The sequence below is a fragment of the Diaphorina citri genome, unplaced genomic scaffold (assembly GCF_000475195.1).
Source record: "Diaphorina citri unplaced genomic scaffold, Diaci psyllid genome assembly version 1.1 scaffold722, whole genome shotgun sequence".
Taxonomy (NCBI): domain Eukaryota; kingdom Metazoa; phylum Arthropoda; class Insecta; order Hemiptera; family Psyllidae; genus Diaphorina; species Diaphorina citri.
This window is the reverse complement of record NW_007378155.1, coordinates 195,014-216,529: the sequence shown is the minus strand read 5'-3', so window position 1 is coordinate 216,529 and position 21,516 is coordinate 195,014. Positions and strand designations below refer to the sequence as shown.

At 38.1% G+C, this 21,516-nt stretch overlaps 4 protein-coding genes across 6 annotated transcripts; 1 reads left to right on the top strand and 3 right to left on the bottom strand.

Moving 5' to 3' along the window:
* Positions 1-1,200: 1,200 nt before the first annotated feature.
* Positions 1,201-18,848, bottom strand: LOC113468396 (phospholipase A2-like). The gene is made up of 4 exons (XM_026825254.1): positions 18,743-18,848; positions 17,585-17,744; positions 2,084-2,236; positions 1,201-1,573 (listed from the first exon to the last, which is right to left on the bottom strand). Exons 1-4 carry the CDS (start codon positions 18,846-18,848, stop codon positions 1,438-1,440), a joined length of 555 nt encoding a protein of 184 aa, XP_026681055.1. The 3' UTR covers positions 1,201-1,437.
* On the bottom strand, positions 5,441-6,064 carry LOC103511512 (triosephosphate isomerase). The gene has a single exon (XM_017445020.2). The coding sequence runs from the start codon at positions 5,888-5,890 to the stop codon at positions 5,441-5,443; it is 450 nt and encodes a 149-aa protein (XP_017300509.1). The 5' UTR covers positions 5,891-6,064.
* Positions 6,421-15,650, top strand: LOC103511511. 3 transcript variants are annotated; one of them, XM_008476233.3, is made up of 8 exons: positions 6,421-6,638; positions 8,861-8,990; positions 9,209-9,401; positions 9,668-9,869; positions 10,037-10,137; positions 11,951-13,919; positions 14,079-14,437; positions 14,867-15,650. In XM_008476233.3, the coding sequence occupies exons 3-8, from the start codon at positions 9,252-9,254 to the stop codon at positions 15,446-15,448; spliced, it is 3,363 nt and encodes a 1,120-aa protein (XP_008474455.2). In that variant the 5' UTR covers positions 6,421-6,638; positions 8,861-8,990; positions 9,209-9,251; the 3' UTR covers positions 15,449-15,650. The 3 variants fall into 3 exon arrangements, with proteins under 3 accessions (XP_008474455.2, XP_026681058.1, XP_026681059.1); XM_026825257.1 differs by having other exon boundaries at positions 8,861-9,002; XM_026825258.1 differs by lacking the exon at positions 8,861-8,990.
* LOC113468395 (extensin-like) lies at positions 18,845-20,266 on the bottom strand. The gene is made up of 2 exons (XM_026825253.1): positions 20,261-20,266; positions 18,845-20,119 (listed from the first exon to the last, which is right to left on the bottom strand). The coding sequence occupies exons 1-2, from the start codon at positions 20,264-20,266 to the stop codon at positions 18,845-18,847; spliced, it is 1,281 nt and encodes a 426-aa protein (XP_026681054.1).
* Positions 20,267-21,516: the final 1,250 nt, after the last annotated feature.

The window sequence follows — 21,516 nt, the reverse complement described above, 5'->3', positions numbered from 1 at the left end:
CACTATGGTTCCTAAATTTGGCTCAGCTTCAGAATTCTTGGGAATGGTTACAATGTTTTCAAGGTTGGCCTTAGTGGTATCCTTGGATCTGTCAGGGGAAGTTGTCTCAGATGGCCTTAGTGGTATCCTTGGATCTTCTTTTGATTTGGAAGTGTTTTCGATCGTTTTTACACTCTCTTCGGTAGGTGTTGTTTCATTTGTGTTTGCTAGTTTGGAAAGAGTTCGAGCCATTTTCTCGTCTTTAGGACAAGTCGAAGTTGTTGGTTCTATGTACTTAGTAATACCTTTACCCGTTTTTGCACTGTCTTCTGGAGAGTTTGTGTCACTGTTTGATTCTTTGGAAATATATTGAGCCATTTCCGAGCTGTCATTTGGAAAAGGCTCATTGCTTGATTTGATCGTTTTGGAAATATTTTTACCCGTTTTTACACCCGTTGGTTCGATTGTTTTGGAAACATCTGAAGTCGTTTCGTCATTGTCTGTCTCCAAAAGACTATCGCGTCTGACACTTTCAGATTCTTTTGAGCTAGCTGAAGTGGCTTCATCGGACACTTTTTCCTTTGATTTTCGTATACGATCACTTTTTCTCGTTTCTTGCGTGCCCTTGGATACTTATTCCAGGCGTTTTTTGTACATTATTGTGCAATTTTTTTTTTTTTTGCAAATTTGGCACATCCACTATTTTTACGCAATATTTTTTCTCGAAGCCTGGCAAGTCTGTAATGCTCCGTCCAATGTTTGTCATAGGTATTTTGTCATTATAAATTTAATAATACCTAATTATGCCTAAAACTATGTAGGTAGATAATTAGGTACGTATGTACTACCTGTACGGAGATACAGTATACCTACCTAAATCTCTATGCTTTTTCGTTGAAATTACCTACCTAGGTACCTACGTAAAATAATAATAAAAAACGAATGGAATATTTCTATTTTTCATTTCTTTCTTATTGAGTTACTAAAGATACGGTTGGCTGGGGGACGTTAAACAGGGAGTATACCAGCCCAAATTTCCCTTGCTAAAAAAATAGCAAAGGTTGAGAGGGAAGGGCATCCGTTCGTAAAATTTGTAGCCAAAACCAAATGTCAGCCCAAAGCGATCACCCTAGTTAGAGCTGATTGAGAGGCTGACGAAAAACGCCGACCCCGTCTGTACACGGGAAAAGGTGAAGAAAAAGAAGAAGAAGACCAAAGATATACGGATATATCTAGGTAGGTACACCATATTTTTTTTAGCTAAATCACCTTATTCGTCTATTTTTCTATTAGGTACACCTTTTTCCTATTTTATTTGAGGCCAGCGAGCGTTATCTTTCATCCTACAACTACAACCTCCCTTCTCCAACCTTTCTTTCTTTCGTTTTCTTCAACTTCATCTCTCCACCTCCGTTTTGAGCCGGGAATAGCAGGACATTCCGGGAACCCTAGGACACATCACCTCCCGACCCCGATTTTGATGGCGTCCGTTTCCCGGAACAAGGTTTCGGTAGATATGGGGAACTTGGGATTGGCGAACCACTGGTGGATTTTCTTCTTACTCTTATCCAACTCGTACTGCTCACAAGTCCGCCTGGAAAAAAAAGAAAGAAAGGAAAACGGGTAAAAGTTAATGGAAATAGGTTTTAAGCAAAATTCCCTTAAGTGATGACTGATGATGTAATGAGGTACATATAGGAGGATAGGAGAAAGCCAGCCGTTTGAGCGAACCTCATATGATTCTGTTTTCGATAAAGTTCTCCCCGAGCTGGAATCAAACCAGCGACCTAACGGTTACAAGGCAAATGTGCTGCTCTCCAGACTGATTAGACTTCTTTTCTTTTTCTCGAGGTTCAATTGCACTGTACTGTATAGGTCCCTATTGCTAAGTCTTTGGTGACGAGGGTTTTACCCTGCATTTCACGACAAGGAACCCTACTTACATTAACATCACCCTGCCTGAGTGGGGCCAGGTAAAGCCAACAGCACGCGATTGTCCAGATGGTCACCCTTCCGGATACCAACCACGCGCAAAGTTACTTAACCCCAGTGAACCATTGAACTGGTGTAGTCAACGTGCTATCGCCGCTCGCTAAAAGCTTACCCTGTCAATTGGATACAGCGCACTATCGGGTACTCCTCTTTGAAACATCTCGACTGGAGGATGTTGAAGAAAATGATGCCCACGCCCACGGAAGCGAACGTGTTGGCCCGCTTCAAACATCGGTGGAACTCAATGTCACAATCACAGTGAAGTCTGGAATATGAAGGTAAAATAATAGCATCTAGCCAGGCACCTAATATAGCTATTTACCTACATACTTGAAAAAAAAAGCAATAGAAATTTCGTAGGCCTTTTTTTTCAAGAGGTTTGATAGAGGAAACTACTGGAAACTTTGAACTTTGACAGAGGAAACAAGGTGCTAAGGTCTTATCATCCCGAAATCGAAGACAGACAGGATAAAATAAAGCCAGCCGTTCGGAGAACGAACCTTATCTGTTTAGGATAAAATCCTCCCCGGGCGGAAACGAACCCGCGACCTAGCGCTCACAAGGCAGACGGACTACCAACCAAGCTAACTAGGGTGGCATAAATTGACTTTGACAACCGCTGTCATTTATCAAGGTTACCTACTTTACTTCACCGATTGACCTTTCCCCAGTTTATCAAAACAACACATTTTATTTATAGGGCCATGTTTGTATACCCTATACCTGTATAGGAAGTTGTTCCTTTGATAAGGCTAAAGTGCATCCTACACAAGTACACTTTGATTGAAATTTCCCCGGACTGGCATTCATGTAAACAAAACAAATGACAGTATTGCATCATGGCATTTTGATGCTATAGGCTGCTACAATCTGGTTGGATGTTAAGTTTTTTTTTTTCTTTTTTTTTTTTAGCACATTTAGGTATTTGAATAGAAAATAAAATACACCTTAAGTGTCATGTTATGTCAGAATTTAATAATAAATAAAGCACAAATATTACTATTACTTGCCTAGTAAGCAGAAGGGCATGGGTTTTATCCCAACTATGGGGACTGAAATTTCACCAGTATGCTTTTAAAATTTCGAGTTTGATTACTATATAAAATAGGGCTCCAATCATCAATCCAGCCAACCCCCAGACCCCACCATTTCAGGCTTCAAAATATGAAAATATTATCTAGAATGCTTGTATGTAGAACAAAGTTCAAAAGACAACATGATTAGGTGCTTATATAAATAAATAATTTAGGGATATAAGTTTATTTTTCATTTGATCAACCAATATAATGCTTTTATACATAAAACAAAGAAACAAGATGCTTTTCCTATAGATTCTTACTCTAAATATTCCTTTTCACAAAATACTTTTTGGATACTACAGGATTTGTTTTTAAATAAATTAAATAAAATAGACATCTGAGGAATGTTTTTAAAACAAAAAAGGAACAACTAATTACTTCCCAGATTAAGTCATGATAAAAATGGCTAGTATTGGTATCAGGTTTGAGCCTTTGAAGGGATGAGCTAAATAAATAATTTAAAATAGATTTTTTTTTCCTTTAAACAAAGATAATATTATTGCATGCTCTTGGGCTTAGGAAGAACAAGTTTTATCACTAATTGTTCAGGTAACATTACAAGTAATAATGAACAGTATGTGGGTAAACTCATGAAACATGGCTAATAAATTTAACAATAGCATGACTAATTAAAAAATAATAAAAGTTATCCTGAAAATAAGAAAATAGAAAAAAAAAATAAAAAGAAAGTTTAAGAAAGGAAAGAATCGATCAGCTGGTATAAAAAGAATTGGGCAAACTTTAACTTCCTTCCCATGAGATTCGTAGGAAAATATATCGCTGCCAGTTATTGCAATAAAAACAATGGTTAAATTTTTAATTAGGTACAACCAAAAGATTTATACAAAAAGCAATGTTTCTTTTGGTCAAATGATTTCTGTAGGTAAATTCAACTGAATTTTTATATCCCATGAAATAAAATTAAATTTTACTAAAAATATTTTCTCTGTACGAATTAATATTTGGTTTTTAATATGGGAACTCGGAGATATCCCATGAAATAAAATTAAATTTTACTAAAAATATTTTCTCTGTACGAATTAATATTTGGTTTTTAATATGGGAACTCGGAGCTACTAAATTAATCAAAAAAATATTCAATTTAAACAAGACTAGGTTTAATGGAAAATATTTAACAAAGTCTAACTTTGGTTAGGTCTCAGAAGAACATAAAAGGGATTCAATTTAAACAAGACTAGGTTTAATGGAAAATATTTAACAAAGTCTAACTTTGGTTAGGTCTCAGAAGAACATAAAAGGGAAAAAAGCAAGGAAATCAATTTTATATCTAAAGACAGAGTACCTGAGAGAAGAAAAGAAAAAGTTATACTGTTGTACCCTTAAAACTTCCTCTTATAAGGAAAAAGAAGAAAAAAAAATATTTTCGTTCTGAGATATTTCAAAATATAGGATTTAAACAATGTGAACTATTTGAACAAATGTAAATTTGAAAGGAAAAGTTTTTTGATAAGTTTTTTGAAAAAAAAAAATAACAAGAAAAAAAAATAATAATGTAGGTAATAGAGAGTAATAAAGATTAACAAACAGTGATCATCAAAAAATAAAATAAAAAGAGAGAGAACTAAAACAACCTACCTAAATCAATGGTAATTTTGTAAAAACAACAGTAAAATGACCAATTGAGGAAGACACTTGTAGAAGGCACATGAGAAAAAATTAACTACAAAAAAGAAAAGTAAGTTTTTTGAAAGTTTTTCTTTTTTTTACATAAAGAAAGACACTTTCAGAGAAGAAACTTTAAGGTTTTTGAATCACCTCTGATAATCTTCTGCTACATTGCCACAAAGACAATTTAGTGTACTTTCCCAATCAGGGAAGGATTGATCAAAAATGTTCATACTGTACAAGAAAGGTAGCTGGCTGGTGTAGTACTTTGTCCGGCTTGTGCATCAGGATTTGTCACTGAAGCACCTGAAAAAGTTGAACCCAAAATAGAATTAAAATAGTGTTAGAAAAGTGATTATCTTAAAGAAGCTTAATATCTTAAATAACCAAGTATCAAAATATATAAATTAGAAACCTAGGTAAATAAATTCAGTGGCAGAAATGAAATACCCACTAGAAACTAGTAAGAAAAGCACATTACGTAAACAAAATATGACAGAATCTGTTGATATCATATGGTATTATGTTAATTCCTGTGGAATGATTACACCAACAAGTTGTAAATTTCAAGGATGACTGAATACAAAGATTGTGTGTGATCCCTACCCATCTGATAATTATGAATTAGAAATACTTTGAACAAATTGTGGCTTCAAGTTCAAGAACAGACCATGCAAGACTGATATTTTGGCATTAGCTTAAAGGCTTAAAAATTAAAGGAAGGTTAACTTAATAATGAAAATCATTAAACAACTTCTAATTAATTAAACACAGCAAATTTGTTTGTACACAACAGCTTCCGTTTGTCCAGCTTCTCTCTCCTCTAGTTTCTCTCCTATGCAGGCTACAACATTCAGTCCAGTTTCCAATGCATGAGCAACTTTCTCAGCAATGAGTGAGTCTGGTTCTCCAAATACATTACGTCTTTCTGAATGTCCCAGGATGACCCAATCAATACCAACATCCACAAGCATGGCTGGACTCAGCTCTCCAGTGAAAGCACCCTTGGGTACTTTGTAGCAATTCTGTGCAGCTGGGGCCACATTGCTTGGCAGGAGACACTTGGCATACTCCAGATAGATGGCAGGAACACCCACCACAACTTCCACCTTGGGATCCAAGGGTCCCTTCTTGAGGAAGTCGACTATACCTTCGATTTCCTTTTTGTTTCCGTTCATCTTCCAGTTACCACCAACCCAGAACTTCCTCGACATCTTGATGATATTATTAAGAATGGTGACTCACTAATCCGGGTAGAAATGAAGGGTACTGCCTACGACTCAAACCAAAAGAAAATTCCTAAAGAACAGCAATAGGTAACTTCAGAAGAAAACTTAGAAAACTTGTGAAATGAAAGCCGAAATTAAAAACGTCTTGACTCGAATGACCTTTCGAAGTTGCATCTGATTGATGTGAAGCCAGCCATTTCTCTCTTATCAGAAAAACCTCTTTTATCAGTAACTTTCATTTCAATGTAAAAAATAGTTGTAGGTCAGAAAAATGTGAAATATTTCAATAAATTATCAAATAATCTAAGATAAAAATTAAAGTTAGGCTTTTAAGCAATTTTATTTTGTCAAGACGTCAAGTAAAGAAAAAAGTAAAAAAAAAATATTTTAGCGAATTAATTTAAAAAAACCTCCGATTTTTAAAAAAACACCTCGTACGCTTGAAATATTGCCAGCTTCACGCATATCAACATTCCACCCCGAAATGCGCAGAAGACATGCGCAGATGTTAAAAAACAAAACAATAATAAAAGAAAGAAAAAGTGAATTTTTTCTTGAATTCGTACGAAAAGTCGTGACTAAACTTTGGTAAATTTTAAAGTTTAAACACCTCGGAATGAGATTTTTGTTGGTTTTTTAGTTAAAATTTGGTTTCTATTAGATTCTCCATTCAATTGCGAACAATTATCACACATAAAAACACTCCCGGAAACGTTTATTCTCGCTGCAAACCGTAAGTTTTACAATCGGTATTCCGAATAGGTATCGTTGATTGTCAGGGCAAATTCACTCAAAAGCAGCAAAATCTCAGGTCTGGAATACCAGAAAATAGTATTTGTTGCAAACCGTAAGTTTTACAATCGGTATTCCGAATAGGTATCGTTGATTGTCAGGGCAAATTCACTCAAAAGCAGCAAAATCTCAGGTCCGGAATACCAGGAAATAGTATTTGTCGGATTAAAAATGTCTTATTTCGTCATTCAAAACCCTTTGTGGTTATTTTATGGGGTTTTTATTGTTTTCTCATTGCATTTCGCAAGTTACCTTCAAAATCAAGTCCTACATTTCATGAATAGGTAGTCATAGCATGCGCTAGTGTGATTTCATGCCTACGTGCAGAACGATAAGTGATACTGTTATTAATTGGAAGTACCTACCTACCTACTCCTTCATTCCTAGCAAGAAATCGGTATTACCAATCAACAATCAATTTTATTTAATTTATTTTTATATGAAAAATCATCACTTTATGTATATTAGCATAAAAAAATAGGTAGTTTTGGAAGTATGATTGTAGGTATACCTACCTAACATTCAAAGGAAACCTTCCTAACCTTCCACACACTTTTACTTCATTGTGACATATTTTCTTAGAGCTTAAAGAGCTTTTTCAATGCCTACAGAATTAAATGTATGCATAAAAAATATATATATTACCCATTTAATTAAAAATCTCACTTGTTGGATGTTTCAAGGCTATGATAGATATAGTTTGCATCACACTGATCTGTAGTTATACCTTAATAGTCTTGCTCCAACAGGTACCTATAGAAGCATTCCTACCAACAGTTAATTCTGATATTTTATTATAAAGAAGCTTACCTAGGTAGGTTTATTTCTACAGATTATTTAGCAGTCAACACAATTCAGTACTTTTGTAGGTATCTCAAGACTGTAAAAATACCCATTCAAAGATCATCTCATAGGCAAATTCTTGTAGACACCTTGGCCTTACCAAATATGCAAAAAAAAAAAAAAAAAAAAAAAAAAACTTAAAATAAATGGCCCTTACAGATTGAGTAGGTAGGTAAATTTTTAGTATTAGAGTGAAGCACATTTTTGAATATTTTTATGCAATAGGATCACTAGGTAGGTACACAAGATGTAATTACATCTTGTAACATGAAAGTCAGCCTCTTTGATCAAATACTTTTACTTAAATCTAAAGTTGAAGAATACTGACTCAGAAAGACATTAAACAAGCTTAGTTATAACAACTAAATAAAAGCAAAAAGGAAATAATTTTATATCCTAATTAAGTTTATCTTTACAGTTTAGGTAGGTACTTCTACTTGTATTTATGGGCAAAACTGATTTTTTTTTTTTTTTTTTTTTTTTAATTTTTATTTTTAAATATCTTTACAGTTGTAGGTAGGTACTTCTACTTGTATTTATGGGCAAAAACTGATTTTTTTTTTTTTTTTTTTTTTTTTTTTTCAATATTAATTTTAGATAGCCATCTAGGTACTTTATCAACTTACTAAATGCACTGTTTGTGTATCTACCTATACCTATTTTGTATTTGTATTTTTGCATCCAAACTTTTGGTAGTGCACTACAAAGGTTTGGAAAGCACTTTTACGGGGAACATTTTCTCACAAATACCAGGTATTACAACACTTGAGAGTATTATTTACCTATTGTTGGCATTTGATAAATAAATAGGGTAACCTAAACAAATTCACCTACATTTTTTTTTTTTTTTTTTTTTTTTTTGTCCAAATTGTTCTAGGTTCCCAACGACGCTCTTCCGATCTTTTTTTTTATGAAACTTTTTATTATGGTTGGATCATTGATGAAATATTATTTGACCTTGAGTAAGATTCATCAATTTTTTTTCTCCAGTACCTACAATAATGTGTGCTCTACAATAGATACCCAGTACCTATGTACCTGCCTAGGTAACTATTTTTTTTTTTTTTGTTCTTCAATATAAGAATTATTTTCTTTAATAAACCAAATCACATCATGTATGTAGGTAGGTAGTAGGTAGATACCCATGTGTAATAAAATAATACACTGATAGGCAAGTATAGGTACCATCTATAGATGGTACCTATACTTTTGTTAACTTGGAACTCCCTTGTTCTATGCTAGGACTTTTGATTCATCTTTTTTACCTACATTAATGTCTTACAAAACTTTGTTTATTAATGTTATTTATTTACTTTTCAGGAGATACAAGCATCCCAGGAAGATCACTTCAGTAATTTACTGAGTCAAAAATAATACCTCTATGTACCTACTAATATCAGAATAGAAACAATTTTATTGGATATCAGAAGATCTTGAATCTATTATAAAGGTAATAGAACATGTAAGTAGGTAGGTACCTGCATAAGTATGTAGATTTTTTTTTTTTTTTTAATCATGTGATTTTTCTTTTCAAATCAGTAGGTATCAAGAAATTAATTCATAAACATAAATATGTAGATAATCTAGTATTAATTCATATTATTACATAATTGTTTTCTAATTATATAGGTATCTAATTCTTTATTTTATTTGAACTTTTCCCTTCAGATATTTTCTACACCCCATGCACCTCATGCAGACCTAACTCGAAATGGCAGCAATGACTGAAGACAACGCCATGGACTTAGATTCACCTACTGACCATTCCCAAGAAATGGAAGCTAGCAGTCACCCCAGTCACAGGGATAGTGATAGTGAGAGTAGCAGTGAAGAGATCCCTAATAGAACCAGTCTGAGACAGGTAAGTTTGCCAGATTAAGAATTATCTATCATTTCATGCTAAAAAAAAAAAAAAAAAAAAAAAAAAAACTTACCTAGGTTCACATTCATACCAATTTAGGGTAGGATTTTTTTTTTTTTTTTTACATCCACCTCCTGTATGTGTAGATTGTAGAGTAGGTACCTGGTGTACCTTTTTTTAAATCTTTTAAAACTTTTTTATGCTTGACTTTTTACCCTACTTTCTATTAGGTACATATTGAATGAAGGTTTCATTTCTTTTTCCAGTCCAATGACTATCTGGATGACCCAAGCCAGTTCTACTTTGACGATGACATTCCCACACCTGACGAACTCAGCACAGGATCTGGCAACAGCAACGACATACCAGACAAACACCTCAACGAAGATTCCAATCAAGCTGGTAAGGAATTCAATGAGGAATCTATCCGTAGGGATAGTGAAAACCAAGTAGACTGTGATAAAGATGGTCAACATAGTGAGGGACACAAAGAAAGTGATAATGAAAATAAAGAAAATGAAGATAATGATATTGTAGATGGGAATGACTGTAATGTTCCAACTAGTGAGGCTGAGAGCGAATATGCCTCTGAAGACGAAGAAGAAGGAGAAACCAAGTAGACTGTGATAAAGATGGTCAACATAGTGAGGGACACAAAGAAAGTGATAATGAAAATAAAGAAAATGAAGATAATGATACTGTAGATGGGAATGACTGTAATGTTCCAACTAGTGAGGCTGAGAGCGAATATGCCTCTGAAGACGAACTAACTAGGGTGGCATAAATTGACTTTGACAACCGCTGTCATTTATCAAGGTTACCTACTTTACTTCACCGATTGACCTTTCCCCAGTTTATCAAAACAACACATTTTATTTAAAGGGCCATGTTTGTATACCCTATACCTGTATAGGAAGTTGTTCCTTTGATAAGGCTAAAGTGCATCCTACACAAGTACACTTTGATTGAAATTTCCCCGGACTGGCATTCATGTAAACAAAACAAATGACAGTATTGCATCATGGCATTTTGATGCTATAGGCTGCTACAATCTGGTTGGATGTTAAGTTTTTTTTTTTCTTTTTTTTTTTTAGCACATTTAGGTATTTGAATAGAAAATAAAATACACCTTAAGTGTCATGTTATGTCAGAATTTAATAATAAATAAAGCACAAATATTACTATTACTTGCCTAGTAAGCAGAAGGGCATGGGTTTTATCCCAACTATGGGGACTGAAATTTCACCAGTATGCTTTTAAAATTTCGAGTTTGATTACTATATAAAATAGGGCTCCAATCATCAATCCAGCCAACCCCCAGACCCCACCATTTCAGGCTTCAAAATATGAAAATATTATCTAGAATGCTTGTATGTAGAACAAAGTTCAAAAGACAACATGATTAGGTGCTTATATAAATAAATAATTTAGGGATATAAGTTTATTTTTCATTTGATCAACCAATATAATGCTTTTATACATAAAACAAAGAAACAAGATGCTTTTCCTATAGATTCTTACTCTAAATATTCCTTTTCACAAAATACTTTTTGGATACTACAGGATTTGTTTTTAAATAAATTAAATAAAATAGACATCTGAGGAATGTTTTTAAAACAAAAAAGGAACAACTAATTACTTCCCAGATTAAGTCATGATAAAAATGGCTAGTATTGGTATCAGGTTTGAGCCTTTGAAGGGATGAGCTAAATAAATAATTTAAAATAGATTTTTTTTTTCTTTAAACAAAGATAATATTATTGCATGCTCTTGGGCTTAGGAAGAACAAGTTTTATCACTAATTGTTCAGGTAACATTACAAGTAATAATGAACAGTATGTGGGTAAACTCATGAAACATGGCTAATAAATTTAACAATAGCATGACTAATTAAAAAATAATAAAAGTTATCCTGAAAATAAGAAAATAGAAAGATTAAATTTTGAACAAAGATTTCCAGAAAATTACTGGACCTGACCACAAAAAGTATACCAAAAGAAAGAGAAGTGATAGATACAGTTTTTCTACATAAAAAGACTTGAATGTACACAAATATTTTCCAAGTTTTTAAAAATTGTTGGTGGTCTTAACTGACCTGTTCTATCATCTGTAGCAAACAACAAACAGAAAATAAATAATAAAAATCAGATACAAGGTGAAAAAATAAATCACAGGGAACAAGTTTACTGGTTGGCATTGATAATGTCAACAAACTCCGGTTTCAATGAAGCTCCACCAACTAAAAATCCATCAATGTCACCTTCCTTTGCCAACTCCTTGCAATTAGCAGCAGTCACACTTCCTCCATACACAATTCTCAGCTCATTTGACACCTTCTCGGAGACTTTCTCTTTAAGCCACTTCCTCAGTTGTGCATGGACTTCCTGTGCTTGTTGAGGAGATGCAGTTTTACCAGTTCCAATAGCCCACACAGGTTCATAGGCAAGGACAACTTTGGACCAGTCTGTAATTTTGTCAGCAATGGCTTGAGTTTGTTTGTAGATAATGATACTGTAGATGGGAATGACTGTAATGTTCCAACTAGTGAGGCTGAGAGCGAATATGCCTCTGAAGACGAAGAAGAAGAAGGAGGAGAATCTCCTAAAAAGACAAAGCTGAGACATGATGCCAAAGATTTGGACAGCGAAGAAGAAGTAGAAGAGGAAGAAGATTTTGAAAGCGCCGAGTCCGGACAAGGCAGTGAAGGAAGGAGGGAGAAGGAAGAAGACACTGAAAAAATGGGTGATGAAGATGGAGAAGAGGAAGAAGAAGGATCCATCATAATGGAAGAGTATGAAGAAGAATCCGATGAAGAGGAAGAGGAAGAAGTTGATGAAAATGAAGAAGTTGAAGAAGAAGGAGACAAGGAAATGTCGGTAGGAAGTGACGTAAAGGAAGCCGAAGAAGAAGGAGATGACTTGGAACATGATAAAGAGAGTGAAGAAGAATTTGACAATGAAAGAGAGAATGAGGAAGGAACAGAGACGCTCGAAGATGTGGAAAAGGACTCTCAAGACAGGGATAACGCTTGTGATAATAAACTCGAAATTACATCCCAAGAGAAAGAAAACATTGAATCTGAAAGTGGATCAAAAGAAAAGCCCCAAGATGTAGATGACACACCAAAGACTGAGAGCGAGAAGGGATTACTGTTGTTGGAAATCAAGCCTAGTTCCGAAACTGTCAATATGACTGACGATGTAAAAGAATTGGACAACACGAACAGACCAACGGAAGTCAAACCAAACCCAGACTCGCATCCCGGCTTCCAAGTGTCAAAAGACGACATTGAGAAAATCAAACTGAAGAAGGATCTCCTTCTAAGTCGCATCAGCACACTGGAAAAGTTCCTCGACGCGACAGTCAAGTGTAAGGCGTGGCGAGAGGGCGAAGAGAAAGAAGAAGAAAGAGTTGAAACGCAGCTGTTCCAACGAAGAACACGCCAGAGGGGAGTAACTGAACCCGAAACTGTCACGGGCAAAAGGAAACGCTCCCTAGACGACTCACAAGAAGAGGTCATCGTCAAGAGAGACGGTCGCGGTCGTCCGAAGGGATCTCTAAACAAAGTCAAGCGAGAGGTAGTGGAATCTCCCTCACCAAAGCGGGAGATTGACGCTCCGATTGTCAAGCGAAAGAAAAAAGATGAAATCCTTCTCATGAAAGCCCTTGACGAGGAGATGTTTAAAATGGACGAAGAAAATAATAAAGAAATGGAGAGGATCAGCCAGGGTTTGGAATACCAGTGCAGCGTGTGCTCCCAAGTGTTTATAGAGAAGAAGAACCTCAGCAAGCACTTCTTCAAATGTCTCATGAAATTCACGCAAAGTGGGTGTAGCTCCTTCAAGTGTGCTATCTGTTTTGAGTATTTCTCCCTGTTGGAATCTCTAGAGATGCATATCACACGAAAACACATCGGGATATGTGAAGAGCCCTACCAGTGCAGCCAGTGCTCGTTGTGTTTCGACCAGGGTAGTCTTCTGAAGGCGCACGTCCTAGAGAAGCATGAGGTCTTCCAATGTACGCAGTGTGAGAAATACTATAGGAGTCAGAGCACGCTGGATGTACATGTCAGCAAGAAACATCCCGCGGGAACAGGCAAGGTGAAGAGAGACATCAAACCCAATACTAATATACTCACAGTAACACCTAATCGAAGATCAGCAAGAAATGATTCCACGAAGGCGACTGTTAAAACCGAAACTGAAGTGAAAGTCAAGATAGAACCCGTCGCTGATATTCCCATCAAAAAAGAAAACGTGGGCAATGAAATTGTTCAGGTGAAAAAACTTGGCAGACCTTTCAAGAGAAAATCAAGTGATGTCTCAACATGTGATCAAGACAGAACAGTTAAAACAGAACCCAACGAATCAGCTGAAGCGAACATAGAAGAAGATGGGTTGGGCAGAGGCAGACGAGTGAAGAAGAAAAAGCAGCTGGACTACGAAGACAGCATCTCCACATTACCAGGGCGGAGAGTGAGGAAGTCCACAGACTCTGTCCACACTGAGGGCAAAACAGATGTCAAAGAGAAAATGGATTACCATACTTTCGTGAAAGTTGAAATTAAAAACGAGGTCGATGAACCTGTGTACAAGTCACCAGTCAATCATAGTCAACTAGTCAAACCCAAACCAGTGAGGAAGTCCACAGACTCTGTCCACACTGAGGGCAAAACAGATGTCAAAGAGAAAATGGATTACCATACTTTCGTGAAAGTTGAAAATAAAAACGAGGTCGATGAACCTGTGTACAAGTCACCAGTCAATCACAGTCAACTTGTCAAACCCAAACCAGTGCTAAGAGACGTGGATCGCCCTGAGAAGATGGATGTTAGAGTAGACAAGTGTACGCTTAGTAAACCCACTGATAATGTTGTACCAATAGAGAATCTCCAACCGGTTGACCAAGGAAAAAAGTATTTGCTACAGAGAGATCAAGCAACTCAGAAGATAGAGGATACCGTTGAGGAGAATGGACAAGACAATACTGCTGAAACAGAGCCTATCCAACAGACAGGCGATAGCGTGTATCTAAACACCCAAACCAGTGCTAAGAGACGTGGATCGCCCTGAGAAGATGGATGTCAGAGTAGACAAGTGTACGCTTAGTAAACCCACTGATAATATTGTACCAATAGAGAATCTCCAACCGGTTGACCAAGGAAAAAAGTATTTGCTACAGAGAGATCAAGCAAATCAGAAGATAGAGGATACCGTTGAGGAGAACGGACAAGACAACCCTACGGAGCAACCTATTCAACAGACAGGCGAAAGCGTCTATCTGAATTTGTACCAATAGAGAATCTCCAACCGGTTGACCAAGGAAAAAAGTATTTGCTACAGAGAGATCAAGCAACTCAGAAGATAGAGGATACAATTGAGGAGAACGGACAAGACAACCCTAACGGTGTAGACAACCCTACGGAGCAACCTATTCAACAGACAGGCGAAAGCGTCTATCTGAATCGGAAGGTTCACCTGTGTCCCAAATGTCGCAAACCATTCGTCAACAAATTCCTAGTCAAGGTGCACATGAAACGCAAGCACAACATTTTCAAACGCAAGACGGTCATTCAGCAGAGCGGTCCGGAGTCGACCAGTGGGAGTGTGCACCGCGCGCGACCACCCGCGTCCAACCGGGAGATGCTGTTCAAATGCGCCCTGTGTGAGGAAAGGTTCGCAACGTTTTACTCGCTGGAAGATCACTACCTGCGCGCGCATGACGGTATTCCATGCGGCGTGTGTAAGATTCTCATCAAAAACCGCATGCTGCTGGATAAACACCTCAACGCATGCCATGGCGTTGAAGAGCGCCACGTTTGTCCGGTTTGCGACAAACGCATGAAATCCAAACAGACGCTGCGCAAACACATCAATGTACATGAGGACAGGCGGCCGTACGATTGTGTCGTGTGTAAACGGAGCTTTAGGTATACGTACGACATGCGGTTGCATATGAAGCGACAACATCCGAAGGAGTGGCTGACGGTTCTGAAGACGGATGTGGACGCTGGGGACGATAGACCTCCTATGTCTTGTGAGTCGTAGCCATATAGCCATGTAGCGTTTGATCGGATAGGACCTTGGGTCTTACCACCAGGACTTTGCAACCTTCCAATTCCCGGACCTCAGATCTTACCACAGGACTTAGCAACCTTCTAAATAGGTGGTAAGCTGGTAAGATCTAAGGTCGTATAATATACCCCATTTATACTACCAGGATGATACTGAAAAGTCCCTTTACATCCACAAATCTTCTTATTGGGCCCCAGTCCCGCAGATTTCCACACGCCACTGGTTTCTCAGTTCCCTACAGACGGGTGACTGGGACCTTATCCTTCTGATACGGTCTGACCTTCCTACGATTAAACCAGGAGGCGTAGGTTTTCCGTAGGCATAGCGAGCTATTCTAGGGTGTTAGGCATGTTATTTCCTATTAGCTTACATAAGAAGGACCTGACAAACACCAACATTTGGGTCTGATGTTAAATGTGGACTATAAATGGATTTTTTTTTACCCTTGTTAATACCTATTTAGTAGCAGAACCAGAATACCTATTAGATCAATCCCTGCCAGTCTAGTTAGCTTGGAGGGTAGCAAGTCTGCCTTGTAAGCGGAGTGGCTGACGGTTCTGAAGACGGATGTGGACGCTGGGGACGATAGACCTCCTATGTCTTGTGAGTCGTAGCCATATAGCCATGTAACGTTTGATCGGATAGGACCTTGGCTCTTACCACCAGGACTTTGCAACCTTCCAATTCTCGGACCTCAGATCTTACCACAGGACTTAGCAACCTTCTAAATAGGTGGTAAGCTGGTAAGATCAGTAAGATCTAAGGTCGTATAATATACCCCATTTATACTTCCAGGATGATACTGAAAAGTCCCTTTACATCCACAGTAATGGGGCTCAACCAAATGACAATTTTTTTCGAGATAGAGTCCTAATCCCCAATAAATGTGGCTTTATAAAATTTTTTTATTTTATGTTTTTTTTTTTTTTTTTTTTTTTTTTTTTTTTTTTTTTTAGGTTGATAGAATAATCAGAGGAGGAATAGGAAAAGAGGACATTTAAGTTCAATACAAGACTGGTAGATAACATCGGTTAAAATGGAAGACATTGCCATGTAGAATTGTAGATGACATTATAAGCTTTTTTGCTGTTTAAAAATTGTCAAATTAGAAATTTTGCATTTCCTAGTGAGCATTTTTTCTGTCGAAAAGAGACCTAGGTACAAAAATAATAAATTTTTTAGCAACTTTTTCATGGTAATAATTTTTCATTTCATTACAAGTTGATAACTAATCATGTAGGTATGTATATTAGCGTTTCTGTCTCAGTTGATTTTTTTTTTACATTCTATTTTTGTAAGTTTGTAAGTTATGATTCCTGTTTCAGTTAGGTACCTACCTACTGTTTTTTCAAGCTTCTATAAATAATCATTTTCATAATATTATCTACCAAGCTTGTTTCTGTGGCCGACTCACACGGGTCAATTATGGACTTACTATTTGCGAAACTAATAAGTAGTCGAAATATTTTGTTGTTGTTTTGTTCTATTTTTTATACCTCAATATTGTTAAGAAGTCAAAATTGTTACTTGAATATATTTCAATGTTTTGTAAATCTTCAGGTTTTTTTAAGTTATGATTCCTGTTTCAGTTAGGTACCTACCTACTGTTTTTTCAAGCTTCTATAAATAATCATTTTCATAATATTATCTACCAAGTTTGTTTCTGTGGCCGACTCACATGGGTCAATTATGGACTTACTATTTGCGAAACTAATAAGTAGTCGAAATATTTTGTTGTTGTTTTGTTCTATTTTTTATACCTCAATATTGTTAAGAAGTCAAAATTGTTACTTGAATATATTTCAATGTTTTGTAAATCTTCAGGTTTTTTGGGGGGCCGAAGCTCCGCCATTTACAGCTAAACAATGGAGAGAGCTTTAAAGGTATTCTTTTCTTTTTACTGAATAATAATAGTGCTTTGCTTATTTATACTGCTCACATAGGACTGAAAAGTCCCTTTACTCCAGCAGGTCAAATTCTCAAATTATATTGAGGATAAATTTCCATACCTCGGTTGGGATTGAACCCACGCCTTCCTGTTTACCAGGCGAGCGCCTTGACCACTACACCACTGAGGCAGGTAAATAAGAAATGTTATTACTCGATTACCTGACAAACGGTCCGTTGTTGGTCAAATTGTATTTGGTCTGGCGCGGTAGAATGCTGTCGAAACAAAAGTCGTGCTTTCTACAGCATCGGTCTGTCTTGAGGAGACTGCCCAATTCATCGTCGTGCTTAGCTCGGTTGCCATCACCACACCATTTGGTTCCTGGAATAAATTTGATCTTTTGGTTTATACTGCCGTGATAAGACTGAAAAGCCTCTTTACAGTAGAACCTCGATTATTTCAACCTCCATTATTTCAAGGGTCTCAGTTGAAATAATCGAGGTTCTACTTTACTTTTTTTAGTAGTCCCTCCATCCACCCCTGGTGGGTCATTGAAACGGGCACTTACCAAATTTCTCGTCAATCCTTTCCCCAGGAGGGGTAAAGGGAGGCCTTTTACCCCTCCTGTCAAAGCCGGGTTCAGCCTAGTTAGCTTGGAAGGTAGCGCCTAGGTGCTAGCTGGTTTGAGTCCCGCCTGGGGACGAACTTTATCCTATACAGATGAGGTTCGTTCTTAAAATGGGGCCTCTTTACAGTAGAACCTCGATTATTTCAACCTCCATTATTTCAACGGTCTCAGTTGAAATAATCGAGGTTCTACTGTACTTTTTTAGTAGTTCCTCCATCCACCCCTGGTGGGTCATTGAAACGGGCACTTACCAACTTTCTCGTCAATCCTTTCCCCAGGAGGGGTAAAGGGAGGCCTTTTACCCCTCCTGTCAAAGCCGAGTTCAGCCTAGTTAGCTTGGAAGGTAGCGCCTAGGTGCTAGCTGGTTTGAGTCCCGCCTGGGGACGAACTTTATCCTACACAGATGAGGTTCGTTCTTAAAATGGGTGGCTTTCTCCTTCTCTCTTCCATTTGGGGACGATAAAACCTCCGTTTTTACCAACCTCAGTGGTGCAGTAGTTAGCGCGGTGGACTTAGGATCTGGAGGTTGGTGGTTCGGGGTGCAGTAGTTAGCGCGGTGGACTTAGGATCTGGAGGTTAGTGGTTCGAGTCCAAGTCAAGTCATAAAATTTAGCGTAGTGCATTAAACAGGGAACGTCATTTGTGACAAGCATTTATGCTTAACACGATTAAAATTCTTTTTCAAAACCTCCGTTTTTACAGTTCCTTCTATAATTCCCATCCCCCAAGGCAAATCATTTCACAACTTTACCTGGAAGAATCAACGACAGAAAGGACGCCACGTCAAATTTGAGCGGCTGCGAGATTTCCGAGGATCGGTGCTGAATGTTCCCCTCCCATCCCCCAAGGCAAATCATTTCACAACTTTACCTGGAAGAATCAACGACAGAAAGGACGCCACGTCAAATTTGAGCGGCTGCGACATTTCCGAGGATCGGTGCTGAATGTTGCCGTTGCTCAGCAAGTCTTCGTCCCAAGGTATCTCCTCGGACGCCAAATTCACCAAACCGCCCGGAGGGTCAGCGGTGAATGGCGGACTCAACGGAAGAGAGTTCGATGGAGGCGGTGGAAACTGGGGTGCCAACGTTGACGGGACAAACAGATGGGGAGGCGGAGTGGGAACATCCGGCGGAATGTGAGGTAGCTGAGGAGGATTGTACGAGATTGTCGGCAGTTGCGGCACTTTGAGGGGCGGAACGCTCGGTACACCGAAGGGCGCGTTATTTGGGCCGTAACTCTGCCCATTGGCGGACTGCGACCAACCTCGCCCGAAAGGTGGAACGCCCCCCTGTCCCTGGTTGGCAAACGGACCAGAGGCTTCATTCGCGTTTGAGAGACTTCCGTTGGGGTAGCTGAAGTGAGGTAGTTGTTGAGGGAACCCGTTCTGTGACGGGCCTGACCCTCCCTGTGGGGCGGTTTCGTTGAACAGCCCCGCATACGGATTGAACGGCTGGAAGCTGACGCCTTGCGTTGGGCCCCCGTTGTTGGGTTGCGTTGGGCTGTAACTGGACGGATTCAGCGGGCTTTGGTTTGGATTTCCCCCGGAGTAAAAATTCCCTTGACCATTAGGGGTAAGGTTTGGATTTCCCCCGGAAGGAAAATTCCCTTGACTATTAGGACCTTGACCATTGGGGGTAATAAGGTTATAGTTCCCCTGATTCGGTACGTTAGGAACGGGCATAATCAGCGAGTTCCGAAAAATGTCCGGCACTTGCGGGTTCGAGTATTGGGCGATCTGTACCACCGTGGGGTCGTTTACTATCGGAACGACGGCCGATTCGGGCCGATCGTTACCGAACGGGTTACTCTGATAGGATGGAATGCGATCCACGGAGCCGATTTGGTTGAGATTTTGGACCGGTGTGAACGCTGTGATCTCGTGCGGAGTATACGGGATCGGTTGGTACTGATTCAGCGCTGTCTGATACGCTTGTGCGTTTGACACCGGTTGTGACCCCGGTTGATTCGCTGTCCTGGGTACGTCATAGTTGGGTGGACTTGGCAGATAGGAGGGAGGCAGATGGCTGGCGTTGGAGGTCGGGACGTCTTGACGAAGAGGGAAGAAGGATTGGGGAATCCTTTGGGATTCGGTTAGGGAGAGGAGGGTGAGGAGGCAAATGAGGTGATCCTGAAACGGGTAAACCCAAATTAAGAATTATATTATGGTGAAAAATAATACATTAGGTACTGTGGGTAGTGTAAGCAATTACCCTAGACCTGATACAGAGAGACTTATTCAATTGTCCAGGAAGACCTATACGCCACTCACGGTCATTGATCTTTGGCAAAACCCTATAGCCACTGCCCACTACCAACTGTATTGTCGGGATGATGTGAGAAAGGAAAGGAGACTGCTACAACAACAACAACAAAGGGTTAGGTGGTAGAAAACGCCTCCGGCGTTAACCTCGCCTAGTGGTTACCTTCCACTCAAGAGTCTATTATTATTATTATTTATTATTATGAAAAAGTTGAATTAATCGATATTATTCTCTTTCATTTGTCCATTAAATGAACAAGTTCGATTAATCGATTTCTCCGTCAGTCCTCTCAATGAGCAAGTTGCAATCGATCACGTTCGATTAATCGATTACACTTCGATTAATCGATTAGACTTCGACATATGTATAGCGAAAACAGTTATACCGTTAGGTGGCCTTGAAGTATCAAGTTGATTTATAAAAAAGCCAAAAAAGGAGAGAAAAAACACTAGGAGAAAAAAGTGAGGGAAAACCTCTCCAAAAACTAGACATACCACCTCGAAAATTTAAAATAAAGTGCTCGAAAAAAAATAAAGTGCTCAGAAATCTCACAGAAAAAAAAAATCTCCAAAAACTATATCAAGTGTTAGACAAACTTCGAAAAATCGTAAAGTGCTCAAAAAATCAAAAGATTCACCCGACACCAGGAAATGCAATGAACCGATTCACTTTACACGGATTTCTGATCAAATCCGTATTATTAGACCTAGACCTAGACGTAATCCGGTCCCGTTAGGTTTATTTGTGTCCCAAGAAATGCAACAAGTACCCAAAAACCTACCATTTGTGAATATGATACCAGTTTTTGATTGCCTCTTCGGGACCTTTGGATTTTAGAGGCCTTTTTTTTTAATTTTATATATTGTTTTCATTTATTTATTTGTTCTTTCTCTTCGTTTTATATATCTATCATTTCCTTTTATTGCAAATCTCTTCCTTTCTTATGAAGCTCTTTTTTGGCGCTTAGAACCGTTATCTTCCTTTGTCTTTTTTTCCCCCTCTACCTATTCCTTCTTATTTGTCAAATTGTAAATTTCTTTTCAGTTTTTTTTTTAATGCCAAAAATGCAAAATTACCAACTTGAAACTTAGCATTCACTTCTTTTCTTCAATTGTTCAAATCAAGCTACTATAGACCCAGAAAATGGGACTCCGTCTTTCTAGCATTAAAAAAAATGAGTGTTTCACCGCCGTTTTTATTTCGTAACAATGAAACAACTGCTACATTAGACTCATGTGGTCTGTGTCGTAGCATGCCCATCCCG